Genomic DNA, 25,662 nt, shown 5'->3' on the forward strand with positions numbered 1-25,662 from the left:
ATCCATTCATTTTCCTTTGGCTTAGTCTCTATTTCAGAGGTCGCTGCAGCAGAATGAACCGCCAACTATTCCAGCATATTAATTTAAAGACAGTCAAAAGGTTACACACATTTCCTTGGTATTTTTTAGCTTTGCTTTTAAATTGTATAACTTTAGTAAAATGTTTTGTGTATCCTTCCACAAGCTTCTCACAATATTTTGAAGGAATTTTGGCCCGTTCCCCCTGACAGAACTGGTGTAACTGAGTCAGATTTGTTGGTCAGATTTGTTTGTCTTGCTCGCACAAGTTTTTTTTTACTCTGCCCACAAATGTTCTATAGGATTGAGATCAGGGCTTTGTGATGGCCACTCCAAAACATTCACTCTGTTGTCCTTAAAGCACATTTTAACTAATTTGGCAGTATGCTCAGGGTCATGGTCTGTTTAAGACCCATTTGTGGTCAAGTTGTAATTTCCTGGCTGATGTCTTGAGATGTTGCTTCAGTATTTCTCCATAATGTTCTGTCTTCATGATGCCATCTATGCTGTGAAGTGGACCAGTCCCTCCTGCAGCAAAACAGCCCCACAACATGATGCTGCCGCCCCCATACTTCACAGTTGGGATGGTGTTCCTAGGCTTGTAAGCTTTCCTCTTTGTCCTCCAAATGTAACACTGGTCATTATGGCCAAACAGTTCAATCTTAGCCCCATCAGATCACAACAATTATTCTTTTTCCCAGTGTAAATGAGCAAATTGTAATCTGGCTTTTTTGTTGATTCTGGCTTGTTGATTTTCCCATGTTGTCACACAAGGAAGCAGTGTGTTTGAGGTTTTCCTTAAATACTATTCTACAGTTGTGCCTCCATTTAACTCAAATGTTGTCAATTAGCCAATCAGAAACTTTCCAAACCTTGACATCATCATCTGAGCTTTTTCAGAGGCAGAATAATCTTATTGTGTGTAAACTTGACTTTCAAGAAAAGTTATAACAATTTCTCAAAACAATCTCCCTCTCATCTTTCTGCTATTAAGCAGAACAGAAACACATGATAATCCAAACTTGCCTAAAAGAGAAAACGTTTAGGCTGCATTTACACTGCAGATCTTGATGGTCAATTCAGATTTTGTGACTGTATCCGATTTTTTTGCTAAGCTGCTTACATCATCTTTTAAAAGTGACTTGTATTCGATCGTGTTCATTTACACAGAACACAGCAAAGGCGCAATGACCAAGAAAAATAAAGAGCGGGCGCTGACTAACAGCTGATAATTAAAGAGTGCTCTTTTCTATATTCCTGTATGTAATTTGTTCGCAGCTTTTGACAAGCTGTTTTATTATAGTTTATGACAGAAATTTGTCGATCTTCTTTTGATATATAGGCTTTTTTAAACCTTTAGGCATCTTAATGTAATGTCCATGGCGTGATTTATGCATATGATGTAGTTATGCACTAGTTTTATATTAGTTTATATTGGTTACGTGGCGGACATTGCGCACTGTCTCTCTCGTTACATTTCCACATATGAACAAGGCCTGAATCTGATTTGAGTAAATCGGAATCCATGTGATTTGTTCCTGCTTACACGTACATGAGCCAAATCTGATCTGTGCCACATGGGAGAAAACAATCGGAATTGAGGCACTTGGACAGTGCAGTGTAAACGCAGCCTTAGTCACATTACCGTACGTTCACACCGAAAGCGGCGAGAGCGTCAAAGTAGCCGGAAGTCATTCATTTTCAATGAGAGCCGGCAGCGATAGGCGGCGAGGAGCAGCGCGGCGCGTCTTCGCCGGCGTGAGCGTCGAGGAGAGTTGAAATGAAGTCAACTTTATGGTAATGAGCTATGATGCGGTTGGTCGGCAAGCAATCAGAATGAAGACGTCCATCGCTTGATAGCAGTTCAGAGAACACAGACCTGTGAACTTTGGTTCCGACCACAGTTGTTCCCAAGGACTTGATGATTGCGCTCGCTGGATTTCCAATTATTTACAATGTTTTCTTACAGGAACATGCATTAAATAAGTTACTGGCGAGTTACTGATGTTGATTAATGTTATATATTTATCTTAAAAAAGCGGGAATCTCACGCGATGTGACAGTACAAAACAGTTCTGCTGCTTCAGGATATTTCAGACATATGGACACATATTGGATAAATAGAGCAAAGCCAAACCACACGCAACTTGATCTTTCATTGTTGTATGAATTTGATAAGAAGTGCGCAACATTTTCACGCTAGAAACATGTTTTATGCAGGAATGTAACTGATATGCTGCAATGGCTCCTTTAAATATGAGATCAATGTAGCGAGTTTTGAAGCTTTCGCCGCAGGAGCTGAAGGCAGATAGCGTTGTCGACAGGGCGGCAAAGAGCGACCTTGGACGCTCTCGCCGCTTTCGGTGTGAACGTACGGTTATAATCTGATTTTCAACTGTATGTGGTATTTTACCTGTTTTTTATATGCTTATTTAGTGTATAATTATATTTCCCTGATCATTTCTTGTTTGGTGAATTGTAGCAGTGTGTGTATATCTATATATGTCTTAATATTATGTATATTTTATTGACTGACCTACACTGAAAAAAAATATTTAAAGATGATTTCTTGGATTTACTCAATTTTTTCACGTTAAGTGGTTGTAAACAACTTATTTGGGCTGAATATAAACAAACAAATGAAGTTGAACATTATTAAACTTAATTTGTTGGTTTAAATTTAACACAAATAAATTGTTTACAACAGTTCTGCATGCAACACTTAATCAAAATAAATGTGCTGTTCAGTGTTTGTTTATGCTAGTAAACTAACGAGACGTTTTATTGTACGGTATCGGCCCTGTTCCTGTGAAAGGCTTTAAGAGCTGCAGTCAAACTCTCGTGTGGTGTGGTTCAGAATGACTAGAGTATAGGGGAGGAAAAGAGTGAAGAAAGCTCTCAGGAATGAGAACAGGAGCTGGAGCGTTCTTCAGGAAGGGTCTGTGTATGTGTGTGTGTGTGTATGTGTGTGTAGAGTGAAGGAGCGGATGGAAAGAGAAGTGTGTAGATCCAGCACACGGCAGATGTGAACTTGAGAGACGAGGCGAGCTGCCAGATACAGCTCCATCCAAATATGCTGCGCTTATGTAGGGTGTGTGTGTGTGTGTGTGAGAGCGAGAGTCTGTGTCTCTCTGTGTATATGTATGTGTTTGTGTGCATCTGTGTGTGTCTCTCTCTTTCTCTCTGTGTGTCTGTCTCTGTGTGTGTGTGCGTCTATGTTTCTCAGTGTGTGTGTGTGTGTTTCTGTGTCTGTCTGTCTCTCTGTGTGTGCGTGTATCTGTGTCCGTTTCTGTGTGTGTCTGTCTGTCTTTCTCTGTGTGTGCATCTGTGTGTGTGTCTTTATGTGCCTCTATAGGTGTGTGTCTTTCTGTATTTCTATTGTGTGTGTTTGTGCATCTATGTGTCTGTCTCTGTGTGTGAGTTTTTGTCCGTCTGTCTCATTTTGTGTACATCTGTGTTCATGTCTGTGCATCAATCTGTGTGTGCCTGTGTGTGTGTCTGTCTGTCTCTCTCTATGTGCCCATCTGTGTGTGTGTGTGTCTGTCTGTCTTTCTCCGTGTGTGCATCTGTGTGTGTCTGTTGTCTCTGTGTGTGGGTGTATGTGTTTGTGTGTGTATGTTTGTGCATCTGTCTGTGTGTCCGTGCATCTTTGTGTGCATGTCTGCGTTTCTGCTTGTGCATCCGTGTGTGTGTGTGTACATCTGCGAGTGTATGCATGTCTGTGTGTTTGTGTGTGTGTCTGTGTTTCTGTGTATGTCTCTCTCTTTCTCTTTGAGTGTGTGTGTGTATTTCTGTGTGCCTGAGTCTCTCTCTGTGTGTTTGTCTGTCTTTATCTGTGTGTGTATGTGTGTCTCTCTTTCTCTCTGGGTGTGTGTTTCTGTGTGTGTGAGTCTCTTGGTGTGCGTGTGTATGTCTGTGTGTTTGTCTCTTAAATTGTGTGTGTTTGTGTGTGTGTGTGTGTGTGTCACAGCAAAAAGGTCGCCATGACGACAGGCTTTTAGAAGTAATTAATTTTAACCAGACACCCTTTCATTTTCACAACAAAGCAAAGATGATCGTCCATCTCCGTCTTCAAGATGCTTAAAGATGAGCGATCTTCACAGCGGAGAAAGACCAGGAAAGGTCACTCATTTAACACTCTACAAGCCCTACAGCTCTTCAAACTCTCTCTCTCTCTGTGTGTGTGTGTGGCAGCTAAAATCCACAAAACTCACTTTATTTTTTACTTCCGTTGCTCATTTAGTCTAGACTACATACACCCCAGCCAATTTAGTTCATCAGTTCCCCTATAGCGCATGTGTTTCAACTGTGGGGAAAACCTAAGCACCCGGAGGAAACCCACGCCAACATGGGGAGAACATGCAAACTCCACACAGCAGGTTTGAGTCCCAGCCAGTGACCTTCTTGCTGTAAGGCTACAATACTAACCACTGAGCCACCGTGCCGCCTGCCTTAATTCAATCCAAGTGAGCTTTTACGTTTTGTTGACTTGACTGGATCTGTAATCGGATTTAGTGAAGTTTTACAATTTTACCTGTACAGTAAATCTCAACACAACGGAACAATAAAGTCAAAATAGTGTCTCCCATGTTAATCATGTTCAGAAAATACACAATAAGTTTTTGACATTTATATTAAAGCATGCTAGAAATCTACTTGGTTAGGTGAACTCGTCAGTTTACGTTCGGTCTAATACAATCAAATTGAGTTCACGTAACTTGTTTCTATTAAGTTCAATAAACTTTTGTTAAAGATAGGGGTGTCACGATTTCGATTTTTAATCGAAATCGATCGAAATGTATGCTCAATTTCGATTATCGAATCAAAAAATAGAATCGTCGATGCTGCCACGCCCCCATGTCACGTCAGCTTGGCTTGCCAAGCGGGAAAAAAACAGGCTTGTTGAAGTGCTTGTTAAACTGCAGAAGCAGGAGACCTGTCGACAGAACTTAAACCCTCTCCTCTTTCAATGAAGTCGCCGGTGTGTAAGCATTTTGGATTTCCAGTGAGTTATGTTGACAACGTTCGTGTTGTCGACAAAAAAAAACACAGTTTTGCAAGCTCTGCTATGTACGTATTACGTACGGTTCGTCCGATAGACAACACCGGCATCGTGATCCTCCGCCCGCCCCCGTTGCAAATCCGCTCGCGAAAAGTACACACTCAGGCCCTGTTTACACTGTCTTTGTTTTTAAATGGCATTTTAGAACGACAACGATTTGACATCCACAGTGGCGTGTAGCATTTCTGAGCAGCCGTCCTTCCTCTCTACCTCTGAAAATGCACATCACGTGACCACACAGACACAGACGCACACAGCCATGCGCTCGAGACAGCAGGTCCAGGCAGTCAGAGGACTGCTTCAATCTTTCACTCACTTGTACTTCGTCATTTTAGCGCACACCTCAGATACTGCTGGCTGGTTCCTGTTGGTTGTGCGTCTTTTTTACCGACGTCATTATAACGACACAGATCACTGCCTATTCACGAGTCCCGCAGAAAAAGTGGTTGACAGGTGGTAATTATGTGTGTATCTTGCCTTTATTCATTTACTGTATGATTTGTTTATGGGTAAAACAAAGACCATCCAGGTCAGGTAGTTTAAACGGTAGGCTACAAATAATTAATTGGTCATTAATTAATTAATTATTCATAATCGAAAATCGAATCGTGCCTTTAGAATCGAAAATGTAATCGAATCGAGCATTTGGAGGATCGTGACACCCTTAGTTAAAGAATGTAAGTCAAAGTAACTTGCTTTGTTTAATTAATTGCACTTTTTGATTTTACAGGAGCCAATGTAAAGACCTGAGGACAGGTGTGATGTGCTTTGAGTTTCTGGTTCTAGTCAGCGTTCTGGATGAGCTGCAACTGTCTTTGTTTTTGAGAAGGCTGGTGAAGAGCCCATTACAGTAATCCACTCTGCTGATCATAAAAGCATGAACAAGTCCTCACTGCAAACAAAGCATCTAATCCTTGCAATGTGTCTGAGATCATAGTATGCTCATTTAGTTACTGCTTTGACATGACTACTGAAACTTAGATCAGACTCCAGAATCACACCAATTAAATCACATTCGGGTTCTTGCAGTTCATTTAACAGCCACCGGTGTCGCTAATAGCAATGTTGTTAGTATTTTTTCTTCCAATGTCTTTTAATTAACCACTTCAGAAACAATTATTTTTGCATTATTTTTGGAAGGATTATCTGTAACACCTTCTTTTCATTTCTGAAAAATATCCCCAAAAGCTAGGTGAAAAATAAGGATGCTGTTAAAAACGATGCAACATTGTTAATAGGCAACTTCTGTTGTCTATTAAAAGCTTCATTTTCTTCATGAACTTAATAAATGAAACGTACTTCTGCATTATAATGAATCCTCACAATCGTAAAACTAGGAACACTGTCATAAACTTTTAATCTCAGAAACTATCAAAAGCTGACGGTCCAATTGCACCAATGCAGTATCATCACATCTGGCTCTGTTACTAGCTCTGTATGTGTTCAATCAACTGTGTCCTTTTTGTGGGCAATAATACTGCAAAATCCAATAATGTTTGATGTTACGCTTTATGCCTCAGAGATTGCATTTTAAAAATGAATACAAAACCTTTATTATTAGTAATATCATTACCAAACTAACAACATAGTTTGGTCATTTAATATCATCAATTATTTTATGCTACTTTTTTCTTCATATAAAAAGACAAACATGCATAGTTAGAAAAGCCTAAGTTGTGAATATCATGGATGTATAATTACTGTATATAATATAAAATAATTATAATTAAACTATTTTGTCCAGCCACAGTTACCATTTTCACCTGATATCTGGAGCCAAATTATAAAGGGACAACATTACTTTAGAAGGATAACAGAATTACTGTGTTTGTACATTTGTACTAAGAGATTGGAAGGTCTGTTCGTAAAATCAGGTCACTTTAGCTATCTTTCTTGCTTTATATGCCAATAATGACTCTTCAAATATGGAGAAATGAACACTCTTAAAATCTTGGCTTGTCGTAACCCAAAATTGCATCAAACTGCATGTGTTTGTCCATATTTGATCCAAACATTTGATGATAGCAACCCACCTTATGGCCATAAGTGTTCATAAGTGTTATTTATACAATGAAAACTGAAGTTACTGTGTTCCAGTTACATTTTGGGGAGTGCAGTAACGTAAGGAATTACATTTTTAATTTGTGTAATTTGATTACAGTTAATAAACTCAGTGTGATTCATTACAGTGCATCCGGAAAGTATTCAAAGCTCTTCTCTTCACCTTTTCTTTATTTTTTTTATGTTCCAGCCTTATTCCAAAATGGATTAAATTCAGTTATTTCCTCAACATTCTACACACAATACCTCACAATACCCCAGTTTATAAAAATAAAAAACTGAAAATCACATGCACATCAATATTCACTGCCTTTTCTTAATAGTTTGTTGATGCACCTTTGGCAGCAATTACAGCCTCAAGTCTTTATGAATATGATGCCAAAAGCTTGACACACTTGTCTTTGGGAATTTTTGCCCATTCCTCTTTGCAGTACCTCTCAGATGTTCAATAGAATTTAGGTCTGGGCTCTGGCTGGGCCACTCAAGGACATTCACCAATTGTTGTGAAGCCACTCAAATGATATTTTGGCAGTGTGCTTTAGGTCATTGTCCTGCTGAAAGATGAACCGTCGCCCCAGTCTGAGGTCAAGAGCACTCTGAAGCAGGTTTTCATTCAGGATGTCTCTGTACATTGCTGCATTCATCTTTCCCTCTATCCTGACTAGTCTTCCAGTTCCTGCTGCTAAAAAACATCCCCACAGCATGATGCTGCCACCACCATGCTTCACTGTAGGGATGCTATTAGCCTGCTGATGAGCGCTGCCTGGTTTTCTCCAAACGTAACGCCTGGCATTCACTCCAAAGAGTTCAATTTGAGTCTCATCAGAGCAGAGAGTTTTGTTTCATATGGTCTGAGAGTCCTTCAGATGCCTTTTGGAATTGACCACAGGTGAACTCCCATTAAGCGGCTGAAACATCTCAAGAATGATCAGTGGAAACAGAAGCTGAGCTCAATTTAGAGCTTCACGCCAAAGGCTGTGAATACTGATGCACATGTGATTTCTCAGGTTTTTTATTTTTTAATAAATTTGCAACAGTTTAAAAAAAACTTTGTTCACATTGTCATTATGGGGTATTGTATGTAGAATTTAGACAAAATTAATTAATTTAATCCATTTTGGAATAAAAAAAATGTGGAAAAAGTGAAGCGCTATGAATACTTTCCGGATGCACTGTACTTACATTACAAATCTAGATTTTAGCAAACAATATTTGCTTTTTTTAAATCATGTTTTCCACTGCAATTCACTTCTAAATTGCTGAAGAACGCAAGGTAAAATAATGCTGAAATAGCTGCTGACAGCAAGTGGTTGCTTCTTCAAGAGCAAATACAGACACTACTTTGATTTCATTCAGCGTAACAACAAAAATATTGCTGTGAAATGCAGTCTATGTCCAGTCTCTAGAAATCTTTCGATGCTTTAAATCGACCAGCAACTTGCTGTTGTTTTAAGTAACGTACCCAACATTGGTGTTTTACAACTATTCAACTTCTGAATACCGTTAGACTCTGCAGAAAACACTGTTTATCTCACGTTTATCTTTTTTCCATTATGTTTACCTACTCTATGTTTTTAATCGTAACCTGTGCTTACTGTTAAATCGTTAAAGGTGCAGTAGGTGATCTTCCACAATGCTAACAGCTTAGCATAAATCTCTGAATCATAGTACCTCCCCTGCCGCCTACAGCCACACGTTCTTAAACACGAGCACAGCAACAGAACCCTCTCTCATGTGTTAAAAGCGACTAGTGCTCGTCCGGCGGCGTGCAAGCCAAACTGACATGCGATTTCAGAGTGAATATTAAGAGTTGCATGGTAAACAATATAAGGAGAGACAAAGCGGAATAGCGGTATTTACTTGTGTTTTGTTGTTAAACTAAATAAAATCTACATTATCGATGCTGTTAAAGGACCTTATGAAACTGAAAATAGTCTTATCAATCTTTCATTGGACGATTTTAGTAGCTAAACAACACTTCTGTGAAGATATAAACCATGTGTTACAACAACATCTAACGTTCCATCAGCTCTGCGTGAAGCTAAAACAGTTTTAAAACAGAACATTACCCGTCTAAGAGAAATCCTTCAGACATGGTGTCATCCTTTCTCCAGCGTGCAAAGGTAACTCCAATATTGATTCAGGTTTTTAAAAAGTTTTGATTCAGCAGGTTTTTACCGATCTCACGCACACGTGCCCTCTCTCGTGAACGTGCAGCACAAACAGCGGTCAGCGGAGATGCCTATAAACTCCTGCGCAGTTGTTCAAATCTGCATTTGCTGACGGACAGATTGAGCTACTAATCTGAATTATGAGAGATGTCAGCCCGACTCTATTTAATTGGATGAACATTATTTAGTTTTATGCCTTACCCAAAATATAAAAATAACATGCACTAAAATACTAACTTTAGAATATAATATTTAGAACAAAACCTCATCATTACTAAAACAATTTAATTAAATGTGATAATAAAGATGTGTTTAAATTGGTTCAATTAGTTAGAGACAAGTGACGTCAACCTCAACAATGGGCAGCAGGGGGCGTGAGAGTACCGCGATACACCACGAGAGTTTCGCGATACGTATCGTGGCTGGTGTATCGCGATATTTCAGTTCGGTTTTAATATCGTTACACCCCTATAAATACATATATTTTGATTATTTACTTTAATTATTACTATTAGACTGTGAAGAGACTTTCAACCAGCACAACAACAGATGCTTCTGAAGACAGTCTACTGCACCTTTAACTACATTTAATCTGCATAATTGTCTCCCCTACAAAATCATCACAATCAATCTACATTCGTTCCAAATAGAGCTATCTGGAGAAATTGTATTCATATTGCAATGTAAGTATAATATCACAGTAAAATTAAATTAATTAAAATCCTACCAATATCACACAGCCCTAATTCTGATTGTCCTTTCTGGTTATACACATACATATGCTGTTCTTGTGTTCTGTGTTTACGTGTGTTGCATGTTTTGCACTCTTAATAAAAATTACAAATATGATTGATTTTGGTCTGTTTTTTTTTTTAAGAAAAGTGTTGAAAGTGTCAGCTCTCTGTGCTGTGCGCATACATCTGCTGCCTATGTGAATGGTTAACACATGCTCACGCTCGAGCGCCACAAAAACGAGAGTAAAGAACACAGTGTTCTCGACACAAGGACGCAGTTTCACAGCGAGCCTCAAGTCTACCTGCAATAACTTCAGATGCATATACTGGTAAACAACGAGCAGTCGCATGTGCTCAAATACATTTCACATAACCTTGTGCAGCCCTCGCACATTTTCGCATGAAGATCATTTTCCAGCACTCAGTGATGCAGACAAAGCATCACTTTTTTGATGGATTATTTTTTTTTACAGTTCGGCAGTCTGCAAAAGCAGTCTGAATGAATCAGTTTTAAAGATTATGAAGTTAAATAAATGTCAAGATAAAAAAACTGAGAATGTTTAATTTGAAGAAAAATGTATGCTTCATTAATCCATGTGATGAAAACATGCTAGTTTTTTAAGCCATACTACAGTAAAGCACTTGAATTACTCTGTAATTATTTAGTTAACACGACAACTATAGTAATATAAAACATTATGCCATATGATGTTTTCGATTATTATAGTAATGATATTAGCTTACTAGGTCCCACTTTATATTAAGTGGCCTTAACTAACATGTACTTACATAGGAATTAATAGTTTGTTACAATGTATTTATTGTGTATTTACTGTGTACTTATGCTTGATTAAACACATGTATGTAATTACATCTGTAATTAACTTTTGTAATTGCATTTGTAAATACACTGTTGACCATCCCTTACACCTTAACCTACCCTTCATCCTACCCATGCCACCAAACCTGTCCATAACCCAACCTCTATCCCAACTCAAAAGCACCACAGGTGTTCTCAAATACATTATAAACACAGTAAGTACATTGTATTGATTTTTTTTTATGTAAGTACATAGTAGTTAAGGACACTTAATATAAAGTGGGACCGCTTACGATAGTAAAACGCTACAGTATTTATTACTGTTTATGAGTTCACAAATGTTAATAATACTTCAGTATGCTGCAGCATTAATTAAAGAATTATAAATGCTTTAATATATAAAGTATAATAAACTTTACTATAGTATTTACTATAAAATATTAGGATAAATAGTTTGGTTTCCTATAGAGTTATGCAGGAAGCCATTTGATTATCATGTGACAAAACCACAAAATAGCTGATATTTATGTCACGTAACCTTTACCATTACTGCAAGACATCAAAAATATCACAGCACTGAGATAAATTTTACAATTTACACCACTTGACAATTATATTTACCATACATTAAAAATACTATAGTAATTTATAATGCTTTTAAACCATGCTAAAGTGCTAGAATTAATGTGTTGCAGTGATTCTATAATTGCTATGGTAACATGACAACTATAGTAATATAAATAATTATGCTATATCATGTTTTTCGATAAATATATTAAGGATATTAGTTACTATAGTTAAAAGCTACAGTATTTATTACTGTTTATGAGTTAACGATAGCTAATACTACTACAATATGTTGTAGCTTACATGAACAGAGTTATAAATGCTATAATATATACAGTATAAGGCACTTTACTGTAGTATTTACTATGAAACATCTGAATAAGCAATCGGTTCCCAAGTATAGAGGAATGCAAGAAGCCATTTTGTTATCTTGTGACAAAAAAACACACGAAATATTATATATTTAAGTCACATGACCTTTAGCATTAGTGCAAGTCATCAAAAGTATTACAGTACTGAGGTCAATTAGACCATTGACACCCCTTGACAATTAGATTTACCATACATGAAGAAATACCATAGTAATTTGTAGTCGTTTTGAACCATACTATAGTAGAGTACTTGAGTTGCTATGGTAAAACGACAACTATAGTAATATAAACAAATGATGCTATTATATCATGTTTTCAATAACTATAGTAATGATATTAGCTTAAGCTTACTGTAGTAAGTGTGTTTACTGTAGTAAGTGTGTAGTGTTTTTGAACCCTACTATCCGCTTGTTAAGTGGTGATGTGTTTGTGACGTATGTATACTGTTTCCGGGTCCAAGCCGCCCTTCATTTGAGTGGAGAAATCATTAGTTTATGATTGCGTTTTATTCCTATCACACATTAAAGTTAATTTTACATAACGTCATAGTGTACACAACAATCTATGGGCTTGCTGCATAACAAATACCAAAATTTTTACAATTTATAAAACAATGAATCACTTTCTGGCCATCGGATATTAGGCATGGACATATATATTGCGATCGTGACTTTCGAAAGAATTAAATCGCTTTGTAAACGTTTATTATTACCATTTCATGAATCTCCCTATTCAGTTGAATAGAGCGCTTGGACCCGGAAGCTGCTCCACGTGACGTCACACTTAACAAGCGAATAGTAAAGCATTTGAATGAATGTGTTGTGGTTATTCTATAGTTGCTATGGTAACACAACAACTATAGTAATATAAACGAATGATGCTATATCATGGTTCGATAACTATAGTAATGATGTTAGCTTACTTAGCTACAGCATTTATTACTGTTTATGAGTTCACGGTAGTTAATAGTACTACAGTACGCTGCAGCATTAATTAACAAAGAGCCAAAAATGCTATAATGTATACAGTATAATACACTTTACTATAATCGACACTATAGCATTTACTATAAAAAAAACTTTTGTATAAATGTACGATCGCAGAGATATATAGAGTTATGCAGGAAGCCATTTTGTTATCAGGTGACAAAACCACAAAATAGCCTTCACCATTACCACAAGTTATCAAAAGTATCACAATACCGAGGTAAATTTGACCATTTACACGGCTTGGCAATTAGATTTACCTCACATAAAAAAGATACTATAGTAATTTTATAGTGTTTTTGAACCCAACTATAGTAAAGTACTTAAATGAATGTGTTGCTGTATTGCTGTGGTAATACGACAACTACAGTAATATAAACAAATGACCCAACATTGTAGTTTTCAACATATATAAATTATACATTACACCACAGTTTACTGTAGTAGAAACTATAACTATACTGCATAACCTCTACATCTTTTCAGTTTATAATTGATACTCCATTGTGCTGTAGCATTCATTAACTGTTTTAAATACTATACTATAATAAACTATGCTATAATATGGTCCAAAGAGCACTGTACTTACCTAAAATATCTAAAATATACTTTTTTAAAGTGGTACTGTGTCCAAAGTTAAAACCAAAATCTGTTTTTATATTTCTTTTAAAAAGTTCAAATGGATGCAACTAAAACATTGGCACAATTGTTAACAACCAAACAATAATAATAATAATCCAAAAGCCTCCAGCTTTGCCTCTGTACCACAAATCCTGAGACGTTATGATTGACAGATAAACAGTGGCAGTCTGAAGTATTACACCAGCCAACACTCCCCAGCCATCACCACAGCCAGATCAGGTAGTTGCTGGAAGGGATACAGCTGCGACCGGAAGTTAATCAATTATCCATTAATTGTACTTTATTAACCTAAGTAACCTCTATCCCCTCAGTAATGTAAAAACAGTAATTTCACCCTGTAATATTAATATTATTTAGCAAATTATCCATTAAACTGTATTTTATTAACGTCTACCCCTACCTTAAAACAGCAATGTAAAAACAGCAATTACCCCAAGTAAAATTATTAAATTACTAATTAAGTTATTAACGTCAACCCTAACCATATACCTCACAGTAATGTAAACAAAGTAATGATTACACAGAGTATTATTACTATTCATTAAATTACCCATAAACTTAACGTCTACTCTCCCTAACACAGTATTAACAGTTATTAGGCCTACACCGAGTATTATTCATATTAATTATTAAATTACCCATTTAAATTATATTTCAATAACGTCCACCCCTAATATTTATTATTGTCGTACAGTGTCACAAAAAATGTGCTATATGATGAGAGTATCTGCAGCTGTATCCCTTCTAGACCACAACAAACACCCACATCAGCACCCATAAACCCGCCTGGGACTTCACACAAAGCGACGGCCACTTACAGTGTGTGTGTGTCGGCGGGCAGGTCGGACGCCGCCGGGGCCTGATCTAGTCCGATGTTGGAGCAATTGACCACGCAGGAGTTTTGGGGTCCCGCCGCCGTGCAGGAGCAGTTACCCGGGCACGGGGTGCACGCTGCCGCGTCTGCCTTAACGACCGAGCGCGCCTCCAGGCAGCACAGTGCAAAGAGCAGGCTGGAAAATAATCCAAACTTTGGGAGACAGACGCCATGTTTTCGCTTAGACGCAATCTGTCCATTTCCACAAGGCATCGCTCACTCGCATCTCATCGCCCCTTCTGTTGGTGAAGTTTTCCTCGGAGGAAAGTTCACTCTTTTCCCAGGTTTTCCATAAGTGAATCGGCGCAGAAAGCGAAAAGTGCTTGGAAATCGCGTTTTTTCCCCCCAACTTCGATGACGTTCCCCCGCTATTCCTCCGTTAACGGAACTAGATTCACTTCTTCAGACTAGAGGAGGGGAGGAAAAAAACTCTGGATTCTGCTCTGCCAGAAGTTCCTGAAGAACTTCCTCTCGTTCCCCATCATGCAGTGCCGCTGCTCTCCACTGGACGAGGCTTCATCCGAAAACAAACTGCTGCACTGCAAAAAATGCTTTTCTTGCTTAGATTTTTTGTCTTGTTTCTAGTCTAAATATCTAAAATTTCTTATATCAAGAGTCATTTTCTAGATAAGCAAAACATATTGTCTAATTTTCAGAAATAATATGCCAATAATAAGTGAGTTTTACCTTAAAACAAGCAAAATAGTCTGCCAATGGAGTAAGCAAAATAATCTTGTTTTTTCTTTTGATGTAAGATTATTTTGCTTACCCCATTGGCAGACTATTTTGCTTGTTTTAAGGTAAAACTCACTTATTATTGGCATATTATTTCTCAAAACAAGACAATATGTTTTGCGTGTATAGAAAATTCATCTTGATTTAGGAATTTTCAGATATTTGGACTGGAAACAAGACAAAAAAATCTAAGTAAGAAAAGCATTTTTTGCAGTGTGTTCATTAAAACTCAACGTTTACTGATGCTGTATTTCTTTTATTATTGACTTTTTTTAAGAAAGAAAGAATGTTTGATTTCCACAACACTTTATTACAAAATATTAATACATAATCTACAAAAATAACTCACCAAATATAATAAAGAGGAGAAAAGCAACGGGAAAAAATGAAAAACGGGTGCAAAAGTCAAATAGTTTTCCTAAACCTCACACTGAGCACTGCAGTAACACATCAAGTCAAAAGATGGAAGATCATCCACAGCTAAACAACGAAAGAAAGTCAATGATAAAAGGAATACAGTATCAGTACATTGGGTTTCGATGAACATCAGTTTGAGTTTTTAGGATGAAGCCCTCATCCAGTGGAGCTTTCATTCGTTCTAAATAAACAAAGAAAGAAAATACCAAATATAGCCTACAACAGTACACACAGCCTATACCGAGTGCAGAGACAAAACATTCATAATTAGAAGTCTTATATTCCAGAATAATATTATATCAATTATGTTTCTTTGATTTTATTTCAGATGAAACATTTTAGGGTGGGATTTCTCACCCAAAAATTGACATTTACTGTACAATATTTAATAATATATAGTCATTTCAAATGTTATTCTAATTACAGTAATTTGTTTTTATAAATTGTATAAATGGTTACATAATATTATTATGTACGCTTAATTGGTTCATATCATGGCTAATAAATGATCATGGCCAGCAGGTACAGTTGAACTCAGAATTATTAGCCCCCTTTCATTTTTTTTTCTTTATTAAATATTTCCCAAATGATGTTTTACAGAGCAAGGACATTTTCACAGTATGTCTGATCATATTTTGTCTTCAGGAGAAAGTCTTATTTGCTTTATTTCGGCTAGAATAAAAGCAGTTTTTATAAAAATAAAAACATTTGAAAGTCAATATTATTAGCCCCTTTGGGCTATATTTTTTCCCGATAGTCTACAGAACAAACCATCATTATACAATAACTTTCCTAATTACTCTAACCTGCCTAGTTAACCTATTGAACCTAGTTAAGCCTTTAAATGTCACTTTAAGCTGTACAGAAGTGTCTTGAAAAATATCTAGTCAAATATTATTTAACGTCATCATGGTAAAGATAAAATAACTAGAGATGAGTTATTAAAACTATTATGCAAATGTGTTGGAGAAATCTTCTCTCCGTTCAAAAAACAAATTGGGGAAAAAAACAGGGGGGCTAATAATTCTGATTTCAACTGTATGTGGGCAAATATTCAGTTTGTTGCCTGAAACACAGATCTAGCCCACAGATAAGTAATCAAAAGACACTTTTTCTTGTTAATTAGGATTTTGTATCAACATTTAGCCTAAAAGTGAAGTATAATTAAACTATAATGTGTTTTTTAATAGAAAAATATGCTGCATATTGAACTTATACAGTAGGCCTAAGTAAGTGCAATCTTTTATGATCATTCATCAGGCCCGTAACCAAGGTGGGGGGTTTAGTGGGGGGGGGGGGGGGGGTGTTTTTGGATAGTTCAAAAGAAACCCTCTCCCCTTCCCCACTGACAAAGGTCCAGAAATTGCCATTGGTTCTCATTTGACCTATTCTGACTGTTATATCATCATAAATTGTGGAAATAACCCATCAAAGGTTTTAGGAAAATGCACAATATGACAAACGTGGAGTCAACTTTCACTATTGACCGACTTGTTAAAAAAAAAAAAAAATTTACAAGTAGCCTGACTTATATTTTAAATCTTGACCCTTATTCTTGAGAGAAAAATAATGACTAATGAAAAGGTCTGAAGCACCAAAAGCAGCCTATTAAAGTAATTTTGATACTAATAATGCTGTGTATAAAAATCTACAATCAAAAAGTTCTCAGGCTCCAAAATTCAAAAAGTCTGCTTCACGCTGACTTTAATGGAGATTTTCAGCTGAAACTGTGGTCCTTGGGGATTTATTTAATGCAAGTCAACAGCTACCGGCGAATAAAATATAAAAAATAAATAAAACATGCAGGTATCTAAATTGTTGAGCGCGAGATAATTAAAAGCACATTATTATTTTTGCATGCACCGTCCCTGTAAGGCACACTTTTAAATGTATGTCCATCCACTGGGTGATGATAAAATATCAAAGCGAGCAGCTGGATACAGAAACACAAGTATCGACTTACCTGCTGTTGCATGAATAATGCAATTCTGCCATTTCCACCCATTTGACATGCTGTTTCTGCGCAGGATGTACTGTATGTTTCATTACTTTGCATTTGATTTTGATTAGTGGATCATGGTGATTGGTAATGAGATGATGGCACCTCTTCGACATTAAAATTCATCAACACATCATCTCATCAGAGACTTCCAAAATTATAAAAATAAAGTTAACATTTCTTTTGATAGCCTCTACAATGACATTTAGGCATTTATTGTGACCATTAAGTGGTTGTGAGGGCAGTATAGTAGCGGAGTGGTTAGCACTTACCCCTTACAGCAAGAAGGTCGCTGGTTTGAGTCCCGGCTGGTCCAGTTGGTATTTCTGTGTGGAGTTTGCATGTTCTCCCTGTGTTGGTGTGTATTTCCTCCGGGTGCTCCGGTAGCTATTTTAAATAAAACATGCATTATTATTTAGAACTGTCATTTGATTGTCATTAAATACAATTTGTTTTGATCAACATCATGCTTTAAAAGTCCCATAAAGTTCTTTGAAATGTGATTTTTTGTTTAATGTGTGATGTATTTTGAAATGAAGCATGAAGAGAGGGCGGGACACATATTAGCTCCTCCCCCTTTACAAAAAAAGACTAAAATTTCGCTTTAATCACAGAGTGGTTGAGTTCAAGCGCATATAGCAAAAGTTTCTCCAAGGGGGCGGGGCATGTCAGATACTAAAGAGCATTTGGTTGGTCAGAAGATTTGATGAGAACCTGTACATGAGGTGGAGTGAAAAAAATAGTTTATCCATTTTGGTGGAAGTGACAAAACACAAGCTTTTATTGTTTATCTTAATGTGACTTTTGCCCCTGTTTTGTCGTACACTAGCTTATAGGCATCCTTAAGGGTGTGTGTCCACCAAACAGTTTTTGCGCACCAGAAACTCGAGTGCTGTTTGCAGCAGCACAGCGCTATTGTTAGGCCCCGTTTACACTATTGCGTTTTAGTTTTAAAACTTCGTTTTAGATCAAAAAACGATCCGCATCCACACTAGCGTTTTACCTAGCGTCTCTGAACATATCTCCGTCCACACTACGCCACCAAAAACGTATATCATGTGACCATTCGCGCACTCTGGGCATGCGCGTTCTAGTATAAACAGAAAGCATGCGTCTCGCTCGGCATTTGGTTATTGTTAGTCAATAAACGCCGGTTGAACATTAATTGCGATGACAAAGAAAGCAAGAGAGGTATTTTTGTGGACAGACGACGAGGTCGAGTTGTTACTAAACGTAACAAATGAATAACTGTAGTAACAAATGAATAACTGCACAATGGCTCCTTTTTTTCTCATCCACACTAAGACGGAGCAGCAGCGTTTTTAGAATGAAAACGGCCTCTCCATCGTTTTCAAAACGCTCCGTTTACGGCGCTCGAGAACTCCGGCGTAGTGTGGACAGATGGCGTAAGCGTAGCAAAACTTATGCGTTTTAAAACGAAAACGCATTAGTGTAAACGGGGCCTTAGTTGTTTGCTATGATACAGAGTATCCCCTCTGTACAATTACAAGTTGAAAGACTTTAGCAGATTACTTGTTGACAGTTGCGTTGTATTGTCCCGCCCCTCCTCAACTTTGATTGGATGGCTAGCTCGAAAGTGACACTGATGTTGATTGACATTAACTGAAAAACAACCGCTCAGCACAAGAAGAAAATGCTTCTGTGGACATGCAGCCTAAGGGGCCGTTCACACAGAATGTGTTTATTCTCTATGAACATGCTACTTTTCTATTGTTTTTTTAATGTAAACATGCTCTGGATGGATGTGTCTGACCGTTATGCTGTTGTTTGAAGCACAGTGCTCATTTTATATGCAGTGTCAAGTTGAAATATCTTCAACTTTCACAAGCAGTGCAGCTCACCACTGTCAGGTCCAATAGCAGTCGCCCAATCAGAAGAGCTCGGAGGCGGGGCAACTGTGGCAAGCTTCTGTTTATAGTAAAAAGTTGGCATGAAAACTCTTTATTTAGTTATATTTTGGTGAAGTTTTTGCTCACTGTGGCTTTGCCCAGATATCATGAGTTACATGATGTATTTTAAAGTGCTTATCGTGATATATTGTTTTCCTACTACTAACGGTAGTATTATTATTATTAATATTAATATTATTATTATTAAATCATGTTCATAATGTCGTCTTGTGGAAATTGCTATGCTGCATTTTTTTTAAACCAATTCCTCAGCGCAGCGTCTCACATTTTTAGAAGCAACAATGAATTCGGTGTGAATGTTCCATAAGACCAGCATAATGATACTAACATCTAAGGGTGCTTTCACACCTTCACTTTCGTTTCGGAACGTATCTCGTTTGCCCAGTTAGTGTGGTTCGTTTGGCATATGTGAACAGGGCAATCGCACTCTGTTCCGCGCCAAAGTAATCGCTCCGAGATCGCTTGAATGAGGTGGTCTCGGCTCGATTAAAACGAACCCTGGAGCGGTTCGATTGTAGTGAGAAAGCGATCCGATCCGAGCGCGGTTATATCACAGTGTTTTATGGATATTTAATTGGCTTACGGCTATATGAAGAATTATGAGTATGGCGGGAAGTTTCGCGAGTCTCCGGATGCCCGCAAACGAGTGATGATCTCCCGGTAATCTTGCGTCTCCCTCCAGGTCCTCAAATAGGCATCGTCGCGCACCCTTCTCACCCCTCCCCACCGCATCTCTCCTCAGACACGTCGCGCGCGCACCCTGTCAATCACCACCAAACCACTACCTCTCCTGACAGCTGAGCGGGACGCTGCAAAATAAACCCTGACACTCTGACCAATGTGAGGAGAGTTTACCCGCACGTGACTTGTTTTAGCTCTTTTGGTCCGATTAGAAACTTTGCAGTGTGAAAGCGAACCACTCCAAGAGCAAAGAGCAACAATGTAACAATTGTAATCTCTGTTTCGGAACAACTGAATCGACTCGCAGGTGTGAAAGCACCCTAAAAAACTTAATTTTGATTCCATAGGCATTTTAAGGATATAAAACCTTTCATTTTAGGTGTCTTCTAAAGAGTCTATGTGCAGTGAACACCACAGACTTCTGAAAAAGGATTTGGTTGATATCGTACAACAACTTTTTTCTTTGTTGAGGGAATTTGGCCGTTTTTCAGGTAGACCAAAAAATAAAAATAAAAAACTAAGAGAAGTTTATTCATAAACTAATTTTTAAGAGGATCACATGCTTAAGATTGTCCACGGCTGGTCCCACATCAGCTAACACGTTTTACCAATATGAACTCACTATAAATGAGTTTCTTACCTCAGTATCTTTGTCTTAAAGAATCCCCCCTCCCACCCCCCACCCCCCCCCCCCCACCCCCCCCCCCCCTCCATTTTTTTCTAGATTGGGCGACATGGCAGTCCAGTGATTAGCACTGTTGCCTCATAGTAAGAATGTCACTGGTTCAAGTCCTTACTGAAACAATCAACATTTCTGTGTGGAGCGTGTGCTCGCGTGGGTTTCCAAAAACACATGACTTAAGTAAATTAAATGTATCAAATTGGCATCATAGTCAAGCTCCTAGTAAGCTATCTCGCTATAGCCATCCATATACCTATCTGTCATTAGCCAGAAATAAGTTGAGGGGGATTTGATCAAAATCTACCTGAGCTCAAACTCCCCTCTCGCCCTGCTAACTTAAGGGAGCCCAGGGTTTTGAGGATCTTATATGCTCAGGGCTCTCTCCCAGGATAGCTTGCCAAACAAGCTTATTATCAATCATCAGCATCATCAGTGTGAACTCTTGAAACCAATGAAATGAAGACTTTAAAACTTTAAAATAGTTTGTTGAAGTGAAAAATCAGAATGAACATGACATGCTATTTGAGGAACGCTAACTTTAGCTCTGCATTTCCATTGTGCTCATTTTCTATCCATCATATAAATAATCAAGTCATGTTTAATAAAGATTAAGAGTCTAAGCTTGACCAGAGCACATTTCTGTGAGCCTGACAGAACCTTTTATAGGCAGGCTCTGTCAAATCACAACACACCAATATTCATTTTTCAAAAGAAGTTTCAGAAAGGAGTTTAGGAATGGTCCTGAAATAACCCTACAGACATGAATAAAGCGTTGACTCTGTTTCTTCTCTTTTTTCCTCAGAGACATCGATCAGAAACGGCTAATTCATCATTCATGCTCATTGTTTTGCACTAACTCAAGCAAATTTGATCTGTGGCTGTGTGTGGAGGATGAATAATTCATGTGCTGTGTTTAAACTCTAGGGGGAGCCCTACAGAAGCGCTTCACATGTGTTGCTGATGTGGACTCTTGCTGAATATAAACACGCTACTACACACCTGAGACTTCAGCAGAGTTCATATACGAGTCTGTTACCAAATCTGTGCTCCTCTACAAGGAAGAAGAATATGCGGACACATGATCATGCTGCCATTGTCTACACATTTTGTGTAGTTACTAAAGCACTGCTATGCATTCACATGGGCAGTGATAGTTGCTAGGACATGGTTAAAATGTTTTAGACAGTTGCTAAGGTAACCTGGGAAGTTGCAATAGCATTGCTGAGGTGCCATGACCAGTTGCTTGAATTTTACTAAATTGTTTTGGGCAGTTGCTATGGTGTTGCCAAGGTGTCTTGGGCAGTTGTTAAGATGTTCCGGGTATTTAAGTTATTGCTAAGGGGTTGATATGGAGTCACTGGCAGTTGCTGCTGCATTACTAGTGTGTCATGGGCAGTGTCTAGGGCAGGGGTCACCAATCTCATTCCTGGAAGTCCAGTGCCCTGCAACGTTTGGCGCCAACTTGCCTCAACACACATGCCTGAGAATTTCAAGTATACCTAGTAAGACCTTGATTAGCTTGTCTAGGTGTGTTTGATTAAGGTTGGAGCTAAAATCTGCAGGACACCAGCCCTTTAGCAACAAGTTTGGTGACCCTTGGTCTAGGGTATCACTAAAGTGTTCAGGCAGTTGCTGTGATGCTGCTAAGTTGTAACGAGCAATTGCTAAAGTGTACTATCAGCTACTAGGGTAGCCCAGGCATTGCTAAGATGTCAATATAGAAGTTCCTATGTCGTTGCTAGGGTGTCATGGGCAGTTTGTTAGCAAGTCTTTCTTGGTAGTTGCTAGGACATCACTAAGATGTCATGGGGAGTTGCTAGGATGTTGGTAAGGTGGTTTCGGCAGCTACTGGGACATTGCTAATATATCCAGGGCAGTTATAATGCACTACTGAGGTGTCAAGGACAATTTCTAGTGTGGTACTAAAGTGTTCAGGCAGTTGCTAAGGTATAACGGAGTGTTACTAGTGTTACTAGTTACTAGAGTGTTGATTAGGTTCTCTGGGCTAAGTTTTGTGTAGCTAAGGCACTGCTAAGGTGTTGCTATAGTAGTAGTGGCAGTTCAAATGCCATCGCTGAGGTGTTACTAAATTGTTTTGAGCAGTTGCTACGGTATCATTGGCAGTTGCTAAGACATTGCTTGAGTGTACTAGCCATACCTGTCAGTATTTGAGGGTGGTGGCTTGGTGTCGGGGTGAGGTGTTTGAGTAACTGGACTATGCACGGTGTTTTGATCAGACGCTGAGATCGGATACTAAAGCAAATTGGATATTAAACTATACCAAAGTCAGCGACCCGGGGGTGTTACAGACTGTACTATATAAAAAAAGGGAGGAGGGTGAAATTACGGAAGTTTTCCAGGAGAAATAACACAACGGGAGGGTGGTGGGAGATGGTTCTGAAACGGAAGTATTGGCACGTATGGTACTAACAGCTACTTGGGTATCAATGCAGTCATTGGCAGTTGCTATGGGATTGCTGGGGTCTCATGAGCAGTTTGTTGCTAGGTCGTTTTTGGCAGCTGCTAAGATGCCATGGGGAGTTGCTAGGATGTTGGTAAGGTGGTTTCGGCTGCTATTGATAGATTGCTAATGTATCCAGGGCACTTGTATTGTAATGGCACTTTCGAGGGGTCATGAACAATTTCTAGTGTGTTACTAAAGTGTTCAGGCAGTTGCTATGGTGTTTCTAACACGTAACAGGCAGTTGCCAGGACATAGCTAAGTTGTAATAGTTTGTTACTGGGGAGTTGATAAGGTGTTCATGGTAGCTGAGGCATTGTTAAGGTGTTGTTATAGAGTCACATGCAGTTGCTATGGCATTAAAAGTGTGCATAGGCAGTTTATAGGGTGTTGTTAAGCTGTTGGGACATTGATGTGATGTCAATGACTGTTGCTAGGATGTGGCTAAGGTGGTTTTGGCAGATGCTAGAATGTTTTAGGGCATCCTGGGCAGTTGCGATACCAATGTTGAGGAGTCAATGGGCAGTTGTTAGGGTGTTAATAAAGGGTTTGTAGTAAGGGGTTTTGTCAATCCATGTCCATTTTTGACTCTTCTGTTTTGGATGGACACTGTAACTGACCACTTATGATTAAAACAACTGTTACAGCCCTAATGTCTGTGAATCCTGTGCTTCTATATTCAATCCGAAACAAGAAAGTCATCTGAGGACACATGAGTAAGCACATCTCAACCCACAAAAGTCCTACCACCCAACTATATCATCTTTTTTGACTCTTTGTCCCCCAGCATGTGCTGCATTTCAGGAGGTAACTTGCCAGTTGGCACCAGCTGCGAGTCAGTCGTCCCGGTGGAAGTCATTAAAACACATCACAAACGTCTGTGATCCACCCTGAAGATAAAAGAAAAGAGAAACACACAGACCGCGTGTGGCTTTGACACTCAGAGAAGAGAGGTGTGATAAAAGGAAGAACGGAAAACACGTGAAGAGGCAGGAGAGATGATCGAGCAGAAGCTGAAGTGGAAGACACACACAGACAGATGGAAAACACACTGTAATTGGAGCGTTAACACAACAATAGTCATGCTAAATATATCCACAAGTTAAGAGAACATTGAGTTTCCTACATACTGCTTACACAGAGTGAACTTTGAATAAAAGTCCCGTATGTGTTCTGGATAGCTGCTAGGGCCTTGTTTGGTGGTTACTAGGATGTCATGTATAGTTGCTAAGGTGTACCTAAGATATTTTGAGTGGATTGTGGTGAAATGGCCATGTAGTTGCTAGGGTGGTTTTAGGTTTGCCATGGTGTTCTGGATGGTTGCTAATGTATTGTTTTTAGTTGCTATGCTGTTCTGCGAAGTTGCTAAGGTGTTTCTACAGTGTTTCTAGTGGACCGTATTCCTTCACTCTTTGGTTTCTAGGGTGTTATGGAGAGTTGATAGTTGGTTACTAGGATGTCATGCATAGTTGCTAGGGTGTAGCTAAGATGTTTTAGTGGTTTGTAGCGAATTGGCTATCTGGTTGCTATGGTGGTTTTAGGTTTGCCATGGTGTTCTGGATGGTTGCTATTGTATTGATTCTTGGTTACTAGGCTGTTCTGGGAAGTTGATAGAGTGTTTCTACGGTGTTTCTAGTGGACCGTATTCCTTCACTATTTGGTTTCTGGTGTTTTGGATAGTTGCTAGGGCATTGTTAATTGGTTACTAGGATGTCATGCATAGTTGCTAGGGTGTAACTAAGATGTTTTAGTGGTTTGTAGCGAATCTGGTTGCTATGGTGGTTTTACTTTTGCTATGGTGTTCTGGATGTTTGCTGTGATATTGTTTTTGGTTACTAGGCTGTTCTGGGAAGTTGCTAGGGTGTTTCTAAAGTGTTTTTAGTGGATGGCAGACCTTCACTATTTGGTTTCTAGGGTGTTCTGGATAGTTGCAAGGGCATTGTTAGGTGGTATCTAGGATGTCCTGTACAGTAGCTAGAGTGTTGTTGTTATGATGTTTCTAAGTGGTTTGTAGTGAATTGGCTATCTGGTTGCTATGGTGGTTTTAGGTTTGCCATGGTGTCCTGGATGGTTGCTATTGTATTGTTTTTTGGTGTTCTGGGAAGTTATTAGAGTGTTTCTACGGTGTTTCTAGTGGACCGTATTCCTTCACTATTTGGTTTCTAAGGTGTTTGGATAGTTGCTAGGGCATTGTTAGTTGGTTACTAGGATGTCATGCATAGTTGCTAGGGTGTAGCAAAGATGTTTTAGTGGTTTATAGCGAATTGGCTATCTGGTTGCTATGGTGGTTTTAGTTTTGCTATGGTGTTCTGGATGTTTGCTGTGATATAGTTTTTGGTTACTAGGCTGTTCTAGAAAGTTGCTAGGGTGTTTTTAAAGTGTTTTAGTGGATCGTAGACCTTCACTATTTGGTTTCTAGGGTGTTCTGGATAGTTGCAAGGGCATTGTTA

The 25,662-nt window shown here is 38.5% G+C and overlaps 1 protein-coding gene across 3 annotated transcripts in view; it reads right to left on the minus strand.

Moving 5' to 3' along the window:
- pkd1a (polycystic kidney disease 1a) overlaps window positions 1-25,662 on the minus strand; it is a 179,627-nt gene that overhangs the window by 135,493 nt on the left and 18,472 nt on the right. For 2 of the 3 annotated variants that reach the window (XM_073906194.1, XM_073906196.1), the window contains exon 4: window positions 17,730-17,844. In XM_073906194.1, coding sequence (XP_073762295.1) covers window positions 17,730-17,844 — 115 coding nt within the window. Of the gene's footprint in view, window positions 1-14,250; window positions 14,716-17,729; window positions 17,845-25,662 lie in introns of those variants that run through there. The other variant, XM_021477406.3, reaches the window with a different exon arrangement.

This window comes from Danio rerio, chromosome 1 (assembly GCF_049306965.1).
Source record: "Danio rerio strain Tuebingen ecotype United States chromosome 1, GRCz12tu, whole genome shotgun sequence".
Lineage (NCBI taxonomy): Eukaryota > Metazoa > Chordata > Actinopteri > Cypriniformes > Danionidae > Danio > Danio rerio.